At 37.7% G+C, this 20,041-nt stretch overlaps 1 protein-coding gene across 5 annotated transcripts in view; it reads right to left on the bottom strand.

Annotated features, from left to right (window-relative positions):
* LOC123237645 (core histone macro-H2A.1) overlaps positions 1 to 20,041 on the bottom strand; it is a 110,525-nt gene that overhangs the window by 20,058 nt on the left and 70,426 nt on the right. Inside the window, exons 5-7 of one of the 5 annotated variants that reach the window (XM_044664700.1) lie at positions 15,846 to 15,851; positions 11,925 to 12,032; positions 2,843 to 2,942 (exon numbers count right to left, since the gene is read on the bottom strand). In XM_044664700.1, the coding sequence (XP_044520635.1) occupies positions 2,843 to 2,942; positions 11,925 to 12,032; positions 15,846 to 15,851 (214 nt within the window). Of the gene's footprint in view, positions 1 to 982; positions 1,074 to 2,842; positions 2,943 to 11,924; positions 12,036 to 15,845; positions 15,852 to 20,041 lie in introns of all 5 variants that reach the window. The other 4 variants (XM_044664699.1, XM_044664697.1, XM_044664698.1 and 1 more) reach the window with 4 other exon arrangements.

The raw sequence follows: 20,041 nt of genomic DNA on the forward strand, positions 1-20,041 counted from the left end.
TCCAAACCCTTGGAACCAATCAACAAGAAAACAACTCTTCCAACACCTGGAAAAGTACCTGGCACATAAAATATGTTTAATAAACAGTTGCTGATCAATTTGATTAAATTAGCAAGTAATAAGAAGACTTCTGAAAAGTCTTTGGAGAGGGCTAAATACATCAATCGATCAATCAACAAGTATTTATCATATACTACAATGAGGCAGGTACTAGGGATATAAAAAGAGAATTATGAATATTTTTCAGTAACATGTTCCATATTGAGAAATACTCATTTCTCAGAAATACTGTGTAGTATATTACTACACAAAAACTATGGATTCAATTTTGATTCTTTTAGTTCTTGTGAAGTCTGCATCTCCATGATGTTAAAAATAGCTTGTCAGATTGGTAATGGATTTATGGAGGATAAAAATGAATCAATTCTGTGATGAAAGCAAACTGTTTTGTGTATAAAAATTATACTAATAGTCATATGATTGAGTTTTTCTCTTCCAATTCACTATGGCAATAATGTGAAGTCAGTCTGAAAGCTTTAATCAGTTTGCAAAAAGGTGGCTGTCCCGATGGCCTCCCTTTGCCAAATTGTCAGCCTAAAGATCTTTTAGGTCTTTAAGTTCCCAGATAATTTAAGGGCCCATGTGATAGGATCCCAGCAGGTAACAATTATGGGTAGGAACATTTGCAAAAGTTTAAGGGGAGACAAAGTCAGATTTCTCAACCAGAAACATCCATTTGATGATTCTATGTCCCATCACAACTGGTCTTTTCGCCTTCTACACTGAGCCTAAGGAATGTAGTTCTATAGCTATGCTCAGGGAGACTTCGAAGGAATGGTATTTCATTTTTAAGATCCTGTGAGTCAGGACTGCTGGAAGTGCAAAATGAATGCAGCCCTGCATAGCTATCGGAACGATCAAGCTTTTGTGGCTGACGGCCCATGCACACACACAAACTCCGCAGCACTGGGCTTTCCATTACCTACTTCACCACCGATGTAGAAGTCAGAGTTTGTCGGGTGAACGACAGCATCACTGTCGATCGTGGCAATATCAGCCTGTACAACTTGCAACTATAATAGGTAAACAAATGTAGATCAACTGGGTTGGATTGAGACCCATGCATAGGCTGTACATTCACTAATGCACCAATGGAAGTGTGGACCTACCTGGTAGATTCCAAAGTATGAGTCAAAACAGTAATCCAAGATGTGTGTACACGTGTGGATGGGGGTGAGAGGAGGAGGGATATCAAATGTGACATGTTTCAATTAAATGTTTTGAATGACAGGTCTGAAAAAATCACATGAGATCATTTCCAAAGTTTTTTTTAATGGCTAACACCCCTTTCACTTTGCAGAAGCCTATAAAACTGGTACCCCACTAAGAAGGATACTAAAATATGGCATGTTTTTTTTTAATTGCAGATCATCAGGCCAACCAAAATACTGAGTTTCTCCATTTTGTCAGCAGCAATAAACTCACAGGCCTTAATTTTTATCCTCGTGACATTTATTATCTTGTCTACCTTCAAGGCACCTCTTTTTAATCTGAGAAAACAGTATATTTGTATATAGAGAACTAGTCATTTTCCCCTTTCTGCAGAGTAGAACACATTTTTTCAATTCTTTAAGCCAATTTTGCTTCAATGCATTTTGCATTTTTAAGATATCATGCCATTGCTTCCCCCCACCCTATGGTTGTCTTTTCATTGAAGATAATATCTGGATGGGTTATGTGAAATACAAATTCTTGAAATGTATTGTAAATACAAAAAACAAAACTAGAGAGGGGTGGAGACATTTTCACCTCCATAGGTTGTTGTTAGGGTGAGCAGAGGTGCTGCTATCACCATGACAGTGAAAGCTAAGGTATATTTCCAAGCATGGAGATGATATACACACCCATGAACATTCCCTTACAAATATCTTGTGTGGTTAATGGTGTCATGTGGGGTGTTGGTACAGCTGTTTTCTATTCAAAAAGTAACTTGAACTATTCATTGGCTAAATTAATATCTTTGGACTTTGGTCTAGTTTCTAGGGGCCCCCCTCCTATATGAGGCCTTTTCTGACTTCCCCCTTACTTAATGTTATTTTTTATTACTTTTTTTGTTTTTCTTACTTGTCTGTGTTGTATCCCCATAGGAGATAGTAAACTCCTGTTCTCATAGTGGGTTAGATTGAGAGACTCACTATTTTTTTTCTTTGTATTCTCCACATCTAAAGAGGTGTCATATATAATTTGTTGAATCAAATTCACTCTTAAACACTATAGTGTGCTCTGAGTAGGTGCCACTTTTTATTATACTGTTTTCCAATGTAAAACACAATGTGATAAAGACCAAAAAACATTTGCTAGGGAAATCAATTTATTTGCTAATTAAAGCCAACACGACAATTTGTAGTCACATTATATCATTCCCTCTTACTCTTCAATTATTTTCAGGTTTAGTTTGAATATCATTTGGATGAAGATTGGAATGGAGAAACTCTCATTTTGTTGTTACCTGAGTATTTCAGTCAGTTAAAAAAAAATCCCACCTCCCCCACCCCAGGAAGCCAACAGTCAGTTTGATCATCATGGAAAAGAATTTAGACATACATGTGTTTGCAATTGGGTAAGAAGATGCCAATCAGAGTCAATGAAATGTACTGAGTCCCTTACACCTGGACTAAGGTTGGTGTAAGCTGGACACAGCTAGGCAGGCTCAAACATCAGCCTAAGATTTGGGAATTTGGATTAAAATATTTTACAGAAAAAGTTGTTCAAGAAGCTAAATTCTGGGTTCCATAGTTTTCCATCTGACAGCTGGTTGTGCCAAACCCATTCCCCCAATTACCTAGGTCATCTTTAAGGTCAATGTCAGCATTGGTAGGATTGATAATGGCCTCCACCTCAAAGCCGGCTAAATTACTGATTTCACTGTGAATAAGGTTCAGCTGAAAAGAAAAGCATGAGGTGGGAAATAACAGGACAGCTGGGAAGTCACAGAAAAGCTGCAGAGAAGTGAGCCTTGCAACACAGATGGAAGTAACAAATACTCAAAACAAAGTGCAGGCCACAAACAAGGTTGGTGAAGGATGCGGGATGAGGTAGAGAGGGTCAGTGCTCAAAATGAATCCATTTCAAACACAAGACTCAAATGCTACTCAGGATGCTGGAAAAAAAAAAGTTTTTTTTAGGTTCTGGTCTAAGGAAGATACAGTAATGATGTGAATATGGGAGGCTTGATCAAAGAGATATATATAGATATATAGATTTCCCTTGGCAATATTGGTCATCCCAGGGCCTCTGTTCAGGAAAATCACTATCACAAGATTCGAAATTTCTCCTCCCTATGAGAGCATAATGTTATTGAATTCCTGTCCCCTCCCAGTGGCTTCACAGAACCAAGTTGGCTTTGTCAGGGATGGAGTGGGCACTGCCATGTCACACAAAGCTATCATACATCTTTAGTGCTATTCCTATCTATTCAATCTGTTCTGACTCAGGAGGACAGTTAGGAGCTTTAGTGGTCTGTTGCTTAGAAACATCTAATTTCACCTGCCCATTCATCACCAGATTCCAGATTTTTTTGGGGGGGAGGGGGTGGAGGAAAAAGGAAAATAGTACCTCTTCAAGAAATAATAATCTTAAAATTTACCAAATGCTTTGGGCACCACTGTCCTGACACCCAATAGACTTCTCTAGGGTATTTCCTTCTGGCAAGTTTATTTCCACCCAATAAATCAGCTCTTATATTCTAGCTCACGACTGTCCTTTTATCATATCTCCATGGCAACCCTGAGTATCTAAATACGAGGGGAAATTTTACACTGTAAACTCAGCAACCAGCAGGGTGCTGGGAATTAATTAAAGTAGAAACCAATGGATGTTAGTCTCACATTTCCTTTTTATTGCTTTTTAGATATGAATGTTCAAGTGGAACTTTTTTTAATGCAAATGTTAACTCTTTGGCTCAGTATCTGAGGAACAAAACTTATGCCAAAGCCAAATAACAATGCCAGAGAAGGCTGCTGAGCTACACTCTAGCCAAGGTAATGATGAGAACTATGGGCATCAGTTTACTTAAAGAAATGTAACCTATCTCACAACCCCTCACCCACCCCCCCCCCCCTGCCCCTCACCCCAACCCCCAAGGAGAGAGCTGATACACTACTGGTAAGGAGTCTGCCCATCCCAATTCATATCAGAGAAGCTGAAAGCTGGCAGTAGGGCCAACTGCTGCTTAGGCTTCAATCCTCTGAATTTATGGAGCCAAATATTTTATTGAAAGCAAAACAAAACAAAAGCCCAGCGCTCTCCAAGCATCAGAAACATAAACCCACGTTTATGATTCCCAGAAGTAGTCAACACATTCTCAAAATCAGGACCCTGTTTAGACTAAGAGTAATCCTTTCTTAGGAAGACAGTAGTGGAAACAAACTCTGTGTAACTATGCCAGACTGAGGGTAGGCCTAGCCATCTGACAGTGGGAATCATTTTTAAATACTAACTAGAGAGGTAGTGCGCTAGCTTTCAGTTTAAACATTCAGTGGTTTAAGAACACTCTTCCAAATAGCCTTGAATTGAGATTCTCAGATGTATTTCTTGGAACTCATGCATGGTAATCTGGGTGGGGCTCAAATAAAGAACTGCAACCTGGGACTTCAGCTGCCCATAATCCTGGCTTTTGAAAAAAAAAATGGTTTGGGATGATTCTCATTCATTCATTCATTCACTCATCAGAAGAATTCTTCCTGTACATAGGAATAAATGGCATTAAAGAAAGTCAAAGTTAACACTTGTAAACTATGGGTCCACCAATTGGGTAGGAAATGTGGAGGCAATTTAATGGTCACTATGCCTTAACACATGCATGACTGTGAACAAGGAATGGTTGTTTCCAAATGATATCATTTGAGTCTTGCAATCGGACAACATGCAAATGCTGTTAAAAAAAAAACAAAACCAAAAAACTCAAATTAAGCCAATACCAAAGAAACACTGTTTCAAGGTTGGGGAAAGGGAAAGAAAGAGGGGAGAAAGGAAAAGGGAAAGAAATACTTCATTTGGCATGGTATGGATGAGTGCACTTTTTACTATATCTATCACATTACTGCATTTTTGCATGTGTTTAAAACCATACATGCTTAAATCCTTAGAAATTCACACTTTTTTCCAGTTATATAAACTGTTCTGGTTTTGTGTTCAGAAATGCCTCATAGGAAAGCTGGTTATTTATGTAGGATCCAATTCAACCAAGCCATAAAATACCCTCCAGCCTTGGGCTGGTTTTGTCCTAGGGAGACTGACTCTGACTCCATTTAGTGGAATCGGATTCTCTGCTGAGAATATGGAATAGAATGTGGGTAGAATCTTATATCCTGGCCTGGTAAAGGGACAGAAATTGCTCACTGAAGCCATGAGGCTCCACAGACAATTTATAGCTGTGGTGCAAAGATGTTTGTCTTTACATCTGGCCAATGTGGGTGTCGAGCAGAGACACCGGACACCAGAGAAGAGCCATTACTCATTGCTATGGACCAGAACTGATCAAGGTTTATCTAAAGAGCATATACCTTAGAAGAAAACTTTTTTTTTTTTGAGGGTTACAAGGGAGGAAAGAATTAAATGAAAAGAGGTATAGGCACCTTCGTTAACTGGCACAATGTGTAGAAACAATGAAATTCAGCAGAGACAAGTGATACACCCAGGGAAGAACAGACAGTGCACAAAAACGGGAAGGCAGTGGGCTAGGCATGGGCAGGTATGGTCAAGATCTCAATGCCAGAGCGCATAACAAGACCAGCCATGAGTCAGCCTTTCATAAAAAATGCAAATGTAGGAGGCAAAAATAAGAGAACTGAAGATAGGAAATGCCAGGCCACCCTCTGATTACCCTAGAAAGGACTTGAATGGACAACAATGGAAAGGCATAGACTCCCCCCAGAAAGACACCTAGAGGAGACTAGGACTCGAAGGTAGTTTTAAACTACAACAAAGGAGAACACTGGAAACATGAAACACTGGAAAGAGGGACATGAAAATGTTGGTGTGGTTTAAAAAAAATGATATTCTCATAGGTAATCAGGACTAAAGTCATGTTGTTGCCAGTATAAGGAGTCCATAGTTTTAATTTTGATTGGTTCTAAATGACATTGACCTTGTTCCTGACCACCTCATAGCATTTGTCTTTACCATGCATTTCACCCTGGATTATCTTCTATGGAGCATGATATTTATATTTTTTGGTATTGGTCTCATGGGTGTGTGTGTGTGTGTGTGTGTGTGTGTGTGTGTGTGTGTGTCTGAAAAAGAGACAGAGACAGAGACAGAGAGACAGAGAAGAGATAGACAAAAAAGAAAGAGACAGAGACCCCCAACTAGACCGTAAGCTCCTTGAGGGGGAGTACCATTTCTTACGCTTCTGCTATACTCCTCATAGCATATAGGGCTGGGTGGCAGACAGTGCAATAAAACATTAGTTGAAATGAATACTAAAACATTTGTAGACATAATGGTAAAATAGAATGATTTTTTATTAGTCTCTCTTTCCTCAATGTAGAAAACAATGAGCTATTTTAAGTATCCTAGAGCTATCCAACATAGTGACAGAAAACTGCCTTAAACTTTCTGTTCATTCAGAATTACATGGTCTTACTTAGAAATGATGGCCATGCCCATTTTGAACAGACCTTGAATTAGCTTGTCAATTGAACTCAGGAGATGGTATCAGCAACACAGAGGTTTGAAGCTGCCATATGCACTACAGATTTGGCTACAATACATAGCAAAGTCTCATTTTTTCTTAATGCCATTTGGAATATAAATGCAGATTTTATGAAAGGTGAATGACCAATAAAGCATATTTGGAAGATATTGATAATCCTCTTCTGTTATTCTGGCTTAATTTTATCCTAATTGTTCTAATTCTTTCAGAAAGGGGAATCTAGGTGAAATTGGCATGCTTTATCTTCCTACATTATTCTCATAAAGTAGAAATCCCAAATGAAAAATCCAATCCTGTAGAGCTTTTGCTTTTCAATCCATTATGGGGATTAGGATTTTACTGTAGTGTCTGTTCATCTTGGTAAAGAAGTGGTTTCCTCAATGTGTGTCTGGGTTGGGAAGGTTTGTCACTCTTACTTTTCTGAGCTTCTTGTAAATAGACCTACTGGGATATCATAAAACATCCAATGAGCACCAGACCTTCCTTGTTCATTGATGATGGAAATATTGTCAATTCTGTCAATTTCACACTGGCATCTCCCTCATAAGAAGCTTTTACTTTGTTCTGTATGGACACAACAACCAAAAGTTCCCTGAAATGGAGTTACTGCAAATTGCATCTTTTGTCTGAGTTGGTTCAGGGAAATTGTGTCAAACGTAAGAGAGAAAATAATCAGTTTGTGGAGGGGAACTTTTGAGGAGCCTTTTCATAATCTAGAATGAAAAGAGTCTAGAACTATAAGAGAAAGATAAGGAATTGAGGGTTCTGAGGCTGCTCCATGAACATCAGGAAGATTCGAAAGAAATGACTCATCACTTCCTGGGTTGTTCTGAAGAAGTATTAACTCTACTAAGAAAATTATTAAATTAAATTTGCTATCATTTGACAGTAATTTATGGAAATCTAGGTTGGATGCTCTTTGGAGATGAAGCATAAGGTTTTAAAAGCTCTGGAAAGGGACTCTGTCTCTTAAGCAGCAATTGCATCAGAAACAACAAAACAAAGGCATAGAATTGATTCAATATCACAACATTGCCTTCTTTTTCACAATAGTTTTACAACGCAATATTTACATGCGTGTTAAAAACTTAAACCATAATTAAAGCAAGTTTTTCAAGAATTTAAATGTTGAGTACAAAATTGTTAACAAAAACAATTAGCTTCTAGTCTCTGAAATTCATTTGCTTTTTCATGTAAGTAGGTCAGCAACCAAGATAGAGAATCGTCACAACCAAATACCATCTTCCAGCCCAATCCTCTGGGCATATGTAGCAGGCACCAGGTTTTCTCTTCACAAATGGGAAATCATGATATATGCTTGAAAAAAATATGACTTGAGCAGTACAGAGGACTACTGTACAGAAATTGTACTGATGTGAGACTTCTGAAATCTTTCCTAAAACAAAAATTAGCCTGTGGGTTAAAATGGTGAAATTAAATGGCCCCAATTAAAAGGCAAACTATATCCGAAAGTTGAGCAATTTTAATAGTATTTTGGGATACAATGAAAAGTATCTTTGTTTTATGGTGGAGAACATACAGTGTCGCTTGTACACCTAACTATTTCACTGAACAAATGACTTGTCAAAATAAAATTCTATTAAATGTAAAATTCTTTCTCTGCACTCATAAGGGGTGAGAATGAAGCCCTTTTTAATTCTAAAAATAGCACCCTTTTAAAGTACCAGTGTCAGAGCAAAGAATACTCATACAAACAACAAACTGTTATATGTTGTTTTACTTTATGGAGTTGTATTTAGGCAGTGGGCAAGGAAAGCATGATCTGAACCACAGAGTCAGTGTAGCTTAGTGAGATGAAAACTAGATGTGGAGGAGTTGGGAATTTTTAGGTTCAAAATTAGGCTCTGACACCTACTGGCTGTGTGAGCTTAAGTCACTTAATTACTCTGATTTTCAGGTCCTCATCTACAAAATGGGGATAATAATAAACTAGTTACACCTTACAGAGTTGTGAACAAAGTTCTTTGTAGATTTTAATGTGTCATATAAATGTTTCATTATACAAATCTAATAATGAGCTAATTAAAAAATGAAACCTTACCTTCCGTCTTAACATCAATACTGTGCACTGGTTCCAAGGTATGAGTGGTAAGGGCTAGACAATGGGAGTTAAGTGACTTGCCCAGGGTCACACAACTAGGGAAGTGTCTGAAGACAGATTTTAATCCAGGACCTTTTGCTTCGAGGCCTAGCCCTCATCCAGTGAGGCACCTAACTACACCAACTGAGCTAATTTTTAAGATTATATTTTATCTTGTTGGGTTTTATGTATATTTAGTTCCTGTGTTTAGTATACATAGAAACAAGTGGTAAATGATTTTCCCCCATGCCGAGCAGCCTTTATTTTAAAATTGTTATCTGAAGGTAGTTGAAACACAATTCATTCTATGAAAACTATTGAAGTAGAACTTAGCAACTGCTCCCAACTTTAAAATGTCAGAGAGTAATTTTGCAGCACACTCAAAGCAATGAACAAAATATTTGCTGAGAGGCTCAAGAGTTAAGTTGCAAACATTTAGTCTTAACATTGTATTGTTTGTTTGTGTGAAACTTATTCAGCAATGTACTGAATTCCTAGTGTGAAAACTCCCTTTACCAATGTAGAGCAACAACTGTTCTGCAACTTAAGTCTTAAAAAACTGCCTAGAGCACTGAGAAATTAAATGACTTGCTTAGGGTTAGCCAGTATGTGTCAAAGGCAGAAATTGAACCTAGGTCTTTGCTACTTTGAGACTAGCACTACAACCTGAAACCTTTCTTATGGTTTACAGATTCCAAATTTGGACGAAAGAAGAGTTCTGCTATAAGGAATACTGGCACTAACTTCAACTGCCTGTCTCCTAAAGTGTCCAAAATTCTTAACAGAAAAGCATATTAAAAGAACAGGAACTTTCCTTCAAAGGATTAAATAGTGAAACAGGGAGATTGATTTCATTGCTGTACTCTTAACACAACTTCTCATATTTTCTCCACTTCCTAAATAACATTGGATTAAATGTCTTCAAGCAGTTTAAATGGTGACAGCACAAATTACAGGCTTGCCATGCATTGTCTGGCTGCTCTGACCCCCTGAAAACTGTTGTGTGGTTGGCATTAGCTAGTTTTGCCTGTTTGAAGAATCCTCTTCTCATAGCAAAGAAATTTCTATGGAGCCTGGTAATGAAACATAAATAAGAAGGAAGAATAAATTTAAATGACTCATGTACAAGTCCCAACTCTTTCCATCTTAATCCTCAGCAGACTTTTGAATGGATGAATAATAAAATCTATTTACACGGGAAAAGAAATTCCTCATTCTCTTATATGTACTGAAGCCTACCTGTGCTCAGAAAAAAAGTGGATTGGGTTGAGTTTGCTATTAAGCATAAAGCACTTGTTCTTAAGTAAATGTGAAGACCCAGTCCTTTCATCCAAGGAGCTTACAAAAGAAAGGAAGGAGATAGGCAAGCCATAGCTTAGTTTCTTTATGAAGTATATAGGAGTTAGGGAAAGGGGAAGGAGAATTTCTCCCTACTATTCACACACATACAGAATTTCTATTTAGCTATGTGGGAAGCATTTTTTCCCCTATTCATCAAAGCAGGGTGAGGAATTCTGACATAAAGCAGGAATGGAGGTTAGCTATTAAGTAGCAGAGATGGGAGCAAGCAGAAGAGGCTGTGGATTCAAGCTGCCAGAGAGCAAGGAAGGGGGCCTAGGGGTTAGGGGAGTAGAACACTAAGGGCTCTATGTCTTCATGTACTTAACAGGTTACCAGGTCTTGGAAATTTCATCTCGGCCAAAGAACTTAGTATAAACTGCATGGCTTGGATTGGGGGAGAATGGGTTGGGGCTTAAACTGCAGCACTTTTCACCCTTTATTTCAATCAAAGTAATCTGTATGAGTCACATTAATCTGGAATCTACCGCCCAAAGAATAAAAAGGATATAAAACTATACCCAATCAGTTCACTTTCTTACTTTGTGCAATTAAAAACATAATGAATAAAAAATGTTAAGTAAAATTTTCAAACCCCCATACCTTAAAATAACAAACTTGTATTATTTTACCCCCTAAAAGTATATTAAAAACACCAATAACATTTGAAAAATAGAAGCTGTTCTGATTACTTTTCATAATACTAAGCATAAAACTACAAAAAGAAACTCTATACAACCTGGTTATAGAAAAAAACAGGAAAAATTCAAAGAACAAATCTCAGTGACATGATTAAAAAGACTACATCACTTAATGATGCAAATATAACCTCACAATGAGAGTTAACAAATGATGCCATGTCAAAATAAAATAGCTTTTTTAAAAGGTCTAATTCAAATCTTAAATTGTACCATTTAAATTTTCCAGAAAGGAAATGATTTGAATATAATATCTAATTCTTTTTCATCTACTCTATTTTTTAAAGGCAGTATTCCTAACCATTTTGTTTTCAAGTTTTTTTGGTATTTTTATTTGCAATAAAAACAAATTCTCTTTATAAAACTGTGGTGTCTTTTGCAGAGTTGCATCACTACAGCAACTAAAACTATGTATGTCCAAGGTTAAAGAACAAATAACGAAGATTTTGTAAATTGACATTAGTTAAGTGAAAACTGCTCTAGTGCATATATTCTCTAAGAACCAATTCTTTAGGTCAGAAAGACCACTATATTGAAAAATGAAAATGATATTCTCTCATTTGTGGTTAGGTGACCAACCAGCTTTTCCCCTGCTTTTTGCCAAGGAAAAGCTTTCTTTATCTGGCTAATTTCAGTCTACTTTTTGGACAGAGTTCCACCTGTAGGAGGAAGCTCATATGATCTGCTGGTCACATTATATCCATAACAGCTTCTCAATCCCTTATACTTGAAATGTCCATACTTCTTATCTCCAAAGCATCCTAGCTCCCATAACATTCTTTTACCACTCCTACTAACATTTCTAAGTCTTCCTGCTTCCCTCAGTGTTTTCCCAAAAGATGTGACACCTATGGTCCTCTGGGACCTAACCTAGCCCTTTCCTCAATCATGGGGGTATCTTAGGGCCCCAAAGTTCCTCAAACAGGACCAGGTCACACCTCCAAAAGTTTCCAGCCTTCACAGAGGAGGGCACTGTATGTATGCATGAGTTTGTGTGTGTGTGTGTGTGTGTGTGTGTGAATCTTGAGGGTTTGTCCAACAGCTCATTTAATTTTGGAAAGTGCTAGCATACCTTCTGGCCAAGGAAGAGGCTTTTGGTGGAGAGGACGGTGAATCCATCAGCAGGAGTGCCCTCTGTCGTGCTATCTGCACTGGCTGCTTTGCTGACTTCTCCCTGCTTCTTCTTGCATAAATAGAGCTGATTAGTTTAAATCTGTATATGGGAAGGTTCTCATTTAACTGAACATTTGTCTGCTGAGGCTGGGATGTAGCACTTCACTGCAAAATCAAGAGAACAATGTAAAACATCTAATCATGGGTTTATATTTAGAGCTGAACAGAATCTTACGGTTTATATAGTTCAACACCCCTCATTTTACAAAGGAGGAAACTAAGGTTAGATACCACACCGGTAAAAAATGGCAGAGCTGAAATTAGGACCTAGATTTTTTAAATTTTAAATTCATACAATTCCCTCTATGCTTCTGACATACTGCTATTGATGCTCCAAGCATGGCTCAAGAACCAGTACTCCTCCTTCCTTCTATCAGATACCCTAAGCCTTCATGCTTCCTTCCTCTCATCAAAATTCACTCTTAGGAAAATATGTGATAAATTCCTTCACTCAGAGGTATAACTGGCTAGCAGCTTAAATGATACCTCTCCCTAGTATCTGCAGTTTCACAACATCTTGAGCTAGAGGAATGAATCTGGTAGGATTTCAAGAATTAAGAGACTTCATATGATCCAAACATTCTGGATGGCAATTTGGAACTATACCCAAAGGACTTTAAAAGACTGCCTGTGCTTTGATCCAAGCCATACAACTGTTGGGTTTATATCTCAAAGAGATAATAAGGAAAAAGACTTGTGCAAAAATATTCAATAGCTGTGCTCTTTGTAGTGGCAAAAAATTGGAAAATGAGGGGATACACTTTGATTAGGGAATGGCTGAACAAATTGTAGTATCTGATGGTGACAGAATACTATTGTGCTAAAAGGAATAATAAACTGGAGGAATTCCATGTGAATTGGAAAGACCTCTAGGAATTGATGCAGAGTGAAAGAAGGAGAACCAGGAGAACCTTATACACAGAGACGGATACACTGTGGCATAATCAATTGTAATGGACTTCTCTACTAGCAGCAATGCAATGATCCCGGACAATTCTGAGGGACCTGTGAGAAAGAACGCTATCCATATCCACAGAATGAACTGTGGAAGCAGAATCACAGAAGAAAAACTTATGATTGATCACATGGGTCGATGGGGCTATGATTGGGGATGTAGACTCTAAATGATCACCCTAGTGCAAATATTAATAATATGGAAATAGGTCTTGATCAACGACACATGTAAAACCCAGTAGAATTACACATTGGCTATGGGGGGTGGGGTGGGAGAAAGGAAGAGAAAGAACATTAATCATGTAACCATGGAAAATTTTTCTTAATTAATCAATAAAATTAAATTTAAAAAAAAAGAGACTTCATAAAGGTTTTTTTGAGTGTGTTCATAGGCCTTCCTGGCAACCCATAACTAATATACAGTTTGCCTTATTTTATGGCAAAGTCTATACTTCAGTTGTGAGTCAAAAGCAATCATTTGCCCATGATCTCATTGGTGTCTCACCAAATACTTTCGTGAATCCTAGTTGGGATGTTTTAACAGTGCTCAGCAAAGACAGGTGAAGTAGGGTTGGTCTTTTCTCCAACAGAATGGTCCTTGGACCCCTAAATGTCTGAGAGTCTACAACAGTCATTCCCAAAGTGGGCTCTACCACCCCCTGGTGGGTGCTGTAGTGATCCTGGGAGGCAGTGATGGCCACAGATGCATTAATTACTATTAAATTACTATTAATTACTATTAAAATTTAAAAAAAATTAATTTCCAGGGGGCTAAGTAATATTTTTTCTGGAAAGGGGGCGGTAGGCCAAAAAAGTCTGGGAACCAATGGTCTACAATCTAGTTATGAATTACTAGCTCATTTGCTCCTTTAAGGACTCAATTAGCACACAATTCCCTATAACCAGGATAGGTCATGAGGGGTTTGGGCACAGCATCCAAGACAAATGTTTTTAACATGTATCAAGTGAATCTCATGTATCTCATTGAATTTTAATCAAAGAGAAATGATTTCTCAAGTTATTTTTTGCCTCTTTTATACTCTGCTTAGCACATTTAACTGGGAGTTGAGCAAATCAGGTTGATGGCATTTAAGCCATCATGGATGACAGTGAATGTTATTATCAGAAAATATATATCAGAAAATAGAACTATAAAATTTAAGGCTGAAAGAGTACCCAGAGATAAACTAGTTTATCCCCTTGAGGAAATTGAGGCCTAAAAGTTAAATACTTAGAACTTAGTGCCAGAAAGGATCTTGGAGATCAACTCGCTCAACGTCACACAGGTAGTAAGTGTAAACCTAGGATTTAAACTTGGGTCTCCAAACTCCAAATCAATTTTTCTGTCTATGTAATGGACAGCACTGTAGTTCTAAAAAAGTAGGCGCCTTTGTTCACCATCTTTGCAATCAAGTAAGAGGGGGAGATAGTAATATGCTAGAAAGGAAACTTTGACCTTCATGTCAAAGGAAATGAGTCTGAATCCTGCCACTTACTACTTATGTGACCTTGAACACTGAAGGTCTGTAGGCCTCAGAATAAAAAGGTTGTACTAGATGACCTCTAAGGTTCCTTAGAGCACTGGACCTAGAGTTCCAAATTTGGACTCAGACACTAGCCGGGTGGCATTAGTCAAGTCACTTAACCACAATCTGCCTCAGTTTCCTCAACAGAAAAATGTGGATAATAATAACACCTATCTCACCAGCATTATTGAGGATTCAATTTAAATTAAATATGCATAAGGCACTTAGCACAGTGCTCAGCACATAGTAGGTGCTTAATACTTGTTTTTCTATTTTCTTCCTTCTTTCAACTCAAGTTCTATGATCCTATGAAGAAATTTAAGTGACTCTGAAGCCCGATCCAAATTTTGTTTCAACTCCCTAGATCTTTAGCTGGCCTATGCTCCAAATTCACATGTGTAAGAAGCAACAGTATCCCTCTTCTTCATTCTTTCTATTGAATGGCAAGCAGTGTTTAAGTTAACCTCAGGTGTCACTTGTGGGAAGTTGACTCCTGAATAATATTTTACCAAAATGCAGGCAGCAAAAGTACTGAAACACTGGTAGCTTTTCAAGTCATTTCTTTTTCTTGTCATATTCAAATAAACATTAATCACTTAAATATTTGGTTGAAATATTTATACCTCTAATAGAGTGACTATACCAAATCAATGCAAATGTCTGGTTTTTTATACTGGATAAAGGGAAAGATTCTGAATGAAAACTACCTTTGCCCTAATTTCTTGCTAAAAAACCTTTTCACATTACTAGATTATCAATTTCTTAAGAGTAATCTGAATACTTATAGGAACTAGATCTATGATTTCATTGGGATAGGGAACTTCTTTCAACGTAGGCAACACCTTTTCTGTACCTTAAAGTACAGAACTGCCTCCACTATTCTGAGGTTAAATGACTTACTGACTGGTCATCTGTCAGTATGTTTCAGGGGTAGTACCTGAACTTTGATATTTCCAACTCATCCTAGATCTATTTGTGTTTATATACTCATATCCACACATACACATCTACACACAAACACATATGATACACACACACACACACACACACACACAAATAGAATGGTACTTAAATTCAAAGACAATTATAAAAATAGAGTATTTGAAACTAACCAAACTGAAATACATGAAAAATTTTTGGTATCTGCATATAAGTCCATTATAACAGATTCAGCTGTTAGACTTGAATTTTTAAACAAATTTAAATGACACAATTGAAAAAAAGTATGGTATATTGGTATGTCATTTTCCTTCAATTGTTGGGAATGTTAGGCGGCATTCCAAGTATCCTTTGACAAGGTATTTTAGAAACAGGAAGAGTGGAGAAACAGGGCTTTCCACTGATTTCTGGGAGCTGACACCACAATTCACATTAAACAAATGTTTGGAAAATTAGCTGTTCACAGGTCCAATTTCAATTCCCCTCAGGGTTTAACGTTTGCCAAATACTGGTACAGTAAGCAGACAATGTGCTTTATTGTGTGGAAGAAAAACAGACCACCATTACAGACTTCCTGCTTTTGTAATCAAGGAAAAAGTAAGAGTTTTGGGGTGATCATTCGTGTGTGGTTATTAGAAATTCTGAGTTCTAAATATAGCTCCACCAAGAAATGTTCCCCATCACCTCTTTTCTTCCCTGCCCCACTCAGCAAAGAAAACATGCCTGTATTTGGAAGGTCTGGAAGTTGAAAAAGGCAGCGGAGAAAACAAACAAACAAATAAATAAATAAATAAAGTAACTGGAGGTCAAAAGAAAGGGTCTAGGAATGACCAAAGGTTACATTCTGAAACAAAATGGAGAGTCAGAGATTTTATTTAGCTTCTCAGACAGCTCCCTCCAGGACTCAGTATCTAAGAGAGTTCACTTTGGTCTAAACATGCAGCAAGGTATAAAGGTATGAATACAAAAAATGAAATTGTTGTACAGCACTCAGACCAGTTGCTCAACCACAGCCCCCACAGGTGATGCGATGCTCTTCAGTGGGTGGTCAAAGCTGGGAAATATCTCAAAAAGTGGATCTGGATCCTTCTCATAAGCTTCAGAACGGCTTCCACCTGTTGTTTTTTTTTTTTAATCATTTCAACTGCATATTTGGGAAAGGAAAAAGAAACAGTTCAATCTGCTAATTTTACAGTTTGCAAGAACAAGTATGGAACGTTCCATGGAATCCCTGAGTAGCACTGAACCACCTACGGGACTTCTGAGGGAAGTGGAATTCAAGTCTGGAAATAACTTCTAGTGAGTTATTCAATATTGCGTTTCCCTTTCAAAGAGCTTGGGGCAATTCTCAGGTGGTCTGGGAAAGGTTTTTTGAACTGTTTTATAGGAAGTACCTCATTGCCCTGAAAGAAATGAAGTTTGCATGGAAGAAATTTCTCCAAGTTTACTTTGACTCCACTCTAAGTGACATTAGCAAATTCTATGGGAAATAGAGTCTCTGCAGACAAAAGAGGCAAGCCAATGCAGTGGTTAGCAAGCTAGTCTTAGAGTAAGGAAGAGGCAGGCTCTATTCTTGCCTCTGGCACATATGGAACAGAATGGAAAAACACTCAAGTGCTTCCTAGATGCTAAGCACTGGAAATGCAAAGAGAATACTTAGTCTTGAGTAGTTCACATTCTAACTGGAGGAGACAACAAATAAAGGAGGATTCATGTTCAGTTCACAGAAGACAGAGAGTAAGGAAGAAATTAGAAAGGACAAGCAGCAAGAAAGATGGTCCTAAGGACCTTGGAAAATTATGTCAGGGCAGATGATCCTTTACCAAGATAGATGTTTCAAGAGATAGAATGGACTGGGGCTCTCTGGAACACCTCTAGCAGTCAGGGAGATACATACTCAAAACATGCACATAAACACACCACACACCTACCCCCACATACCCCTTTCAGGGTCCTAAGCAACTTTCTAAAACTATAAGTTAAAGAAGCATTACTATTCTCCATTTGCAACATAGGACCAACCCCTCGTCAATACTACCAACCCCCCTAAAATAACAACAACAAAATAGGCAACATGAGGTGGTTGGTTGTTAGCTAGCCCTTACAATAGGAAAAAAAAAGAGTTCAAATTCTGCTGTTAACATATTCCTGCTGATCAATTCACTTAATAAGCTTCTGGGGGCTACATTTTCCTCATTTGTAAAATGAGACAGATTGGAGCAAATGGCCTCTAAGAAACCTTCCTACTCCATGCCTATGATCCTACAATTAAATTGGGAGACAAAGACTAAAGGTTTTATCATACCCCAGGTATGATAAGTTGTGCTTCTCAGAAGGATCCAGTAGTGATACAATTTTTTTTCTAAGAAAAAGTCTTTAACTGGGCAGCTCATTCATTTATTTATAAACACTTACCTTTTGTCCAAGTAACTCTAAGACAAAAGAGCAAGGGCTAGGCAAACAGGGTTAAGTGATTTGCCCAGCATCACACAGCTAGGAAGAATCTGAGGACAGATTTCAAGACTTCCGGACTCTAGGCCTAGTGTTCTATTTACTGTGCCACCTAGCTGCCCTAATGACAGCTCATTTAATGCTATAATTCCCCTTCTACCATCAACCAGGTTTCCACAAGACCCTATTCTAGATGGAATTAGAAAGACTTTCTAAACTGGTAGATACTAAAATAGATTACCAATCTTGGTTCCAGGAAGCAGATGATTCTAGCAGCCCCTCTAATTCTGCCATTCATCTTCTAGGATCCCCTTCAGCTCTGACATTCTGTGAATTTGTATGGACATATGTCTCCATGGTTTAGGAAATTAAAATTTGTCCATTTGGTGAATTATGAAATGGTGTTAATAGTGTTAGTTTTATATTATTTTTCATACTTACTAGTAGTATAAGGAAGCATATTATAGTTAATAGAGAGCCAGTCTACAAGTTAGGAATAACATATTTCGAATTCATGTGACACATACTGACTGAGTACTCTTCTTTAAGTCATTTACTCTCAGTGTTCTAGGCAACTCTCCAAGACTATAAATTGTAAAGAAGGTCCCAATCTGAATCAGAGTTCCTGTACCAATGCAATCACAGGTCCAGGCACTATCCCTTAATAGTTCTGCTCATCTACTTAGAGGACTTGGTTTCAGGCCCAGGTTCTGTTACTTACTGTGTGACTTTCAGGAAGTCATTTAACTTTTCTGGGTCTCAGTTCCACATCTGTAAAATGAAGGGTGGGGTGGATAGGGAGGGAGGGAGGGAAGGACAAAATGGCCTTCAAGATCCTTTCCAGCTCTAAATCTATGAAGGATGAATGATGAGCCTATAAACACAATTCTCTCCTGTCAGGTAGAGAGGTAGAGGTACCAGAAGCAGAATATGCCATCTACTGTCAGATTATTTTGTGATAAATTTTGCTTAATTGCTTCCTGATTAGAAGGAATATAAAAAATAAAAGGAATATATAAAACACTTTAAAAAAAAGAATGATTTACCAAGAAAAATTGAAAGAACAGATTTTTTTCAAAACAGAATGGATAGCTGATTGTCCTAGAGTATTTTCACTGGCCAAAGAAGAGATGGGAGGTAGAATGAATGCTTCTTAAGCTCTTTTTAAGCTCAAGTATTATTAAAAATACATCTGATGAGGCAAAGAGAAAAGTTTCACCTTTACCCTTGAGGTCTTTTGATTTAAATTGGAAGTCTTTTGGCCACAGTTCACAGATATATAGAAAAACAGGACAAATGTGCTTATAGTCCAGTTTCAACTACTCTTCTCTGAGCAGGTCAAAACCAAGCATGTTTCATGAGGAATCAGCTTGATCTATTTCCCCATGGAAAAAAGAATGCTACAAGTAGTCTTACATCCAAATTTCAGATTTGTAGAAACCTTCTCATGCTCACATATTGCCTAAGAAAAAATATCACTACAATTAAGAGAAAATGTAATCTCTGTATTTTAGAAGATAAAACTGAAGTTTGTTCATAAAATCAAAGAATTACTCACTCAACCCAACCCATTTCCCAATAACCATTAGGCTCTTATCCTTATGCTCTGAGCAGGACTACATGGCACTAAATGTCTGGCCAACACTTGTGTTTTTCTCATCAACACTAGAGTAATAACATTTCAATGAAGAAAACATCTGGGACATTTGGGAATGCTTCCATTTGCTGGAAGATATAAAGTCACTGCAATGAGTCGTGACAACTAGGGAAAAGTTATTTTTCAAGGGGCCAACGTATTCCTTTGAAAGCAAAATTTTCCCCTTGATTAATCAACCAGTATCCTCTCTTCTATGTTGGACATTTAACTCTTGAGAAATGTAGATTGCTTGAGGGAAAACTCATGATCAGCCACAGTCCTAGGCAGATGTATATATGGGAACATAAGAATGCTCCATTCAGTTGACCCATAGGCTAGCTGACCCATTTTTCAGTAACTAACAGTAACACAAAGGGACAGGATATGAGGGGTTTGGCTGTCCTACCTGACATAAACCATGAAGGTTAGAGAGATGATGGGCTTTCTAGAAGGCACATACTCTTCTATCAGTCACAAATGTGTTCAATTCCTTAAATCCATTTTTACTCC

This window comes from Gracilinanus agilis, chromosome 2 (assembly GCF_016433145.1).
Source record: "Gracilinanus agilis isolate LMUSP501 chromosome 2, AgileGrace, whole genome shotgun sequence".
Taxonomy (NCBI): domain Eukaryota; kingdom Metazoa; phylum Chordata; class Mammalia; order Didelphimorphia; family Didelphidae; genus Gracilinanus; species Gracilinanus agilis.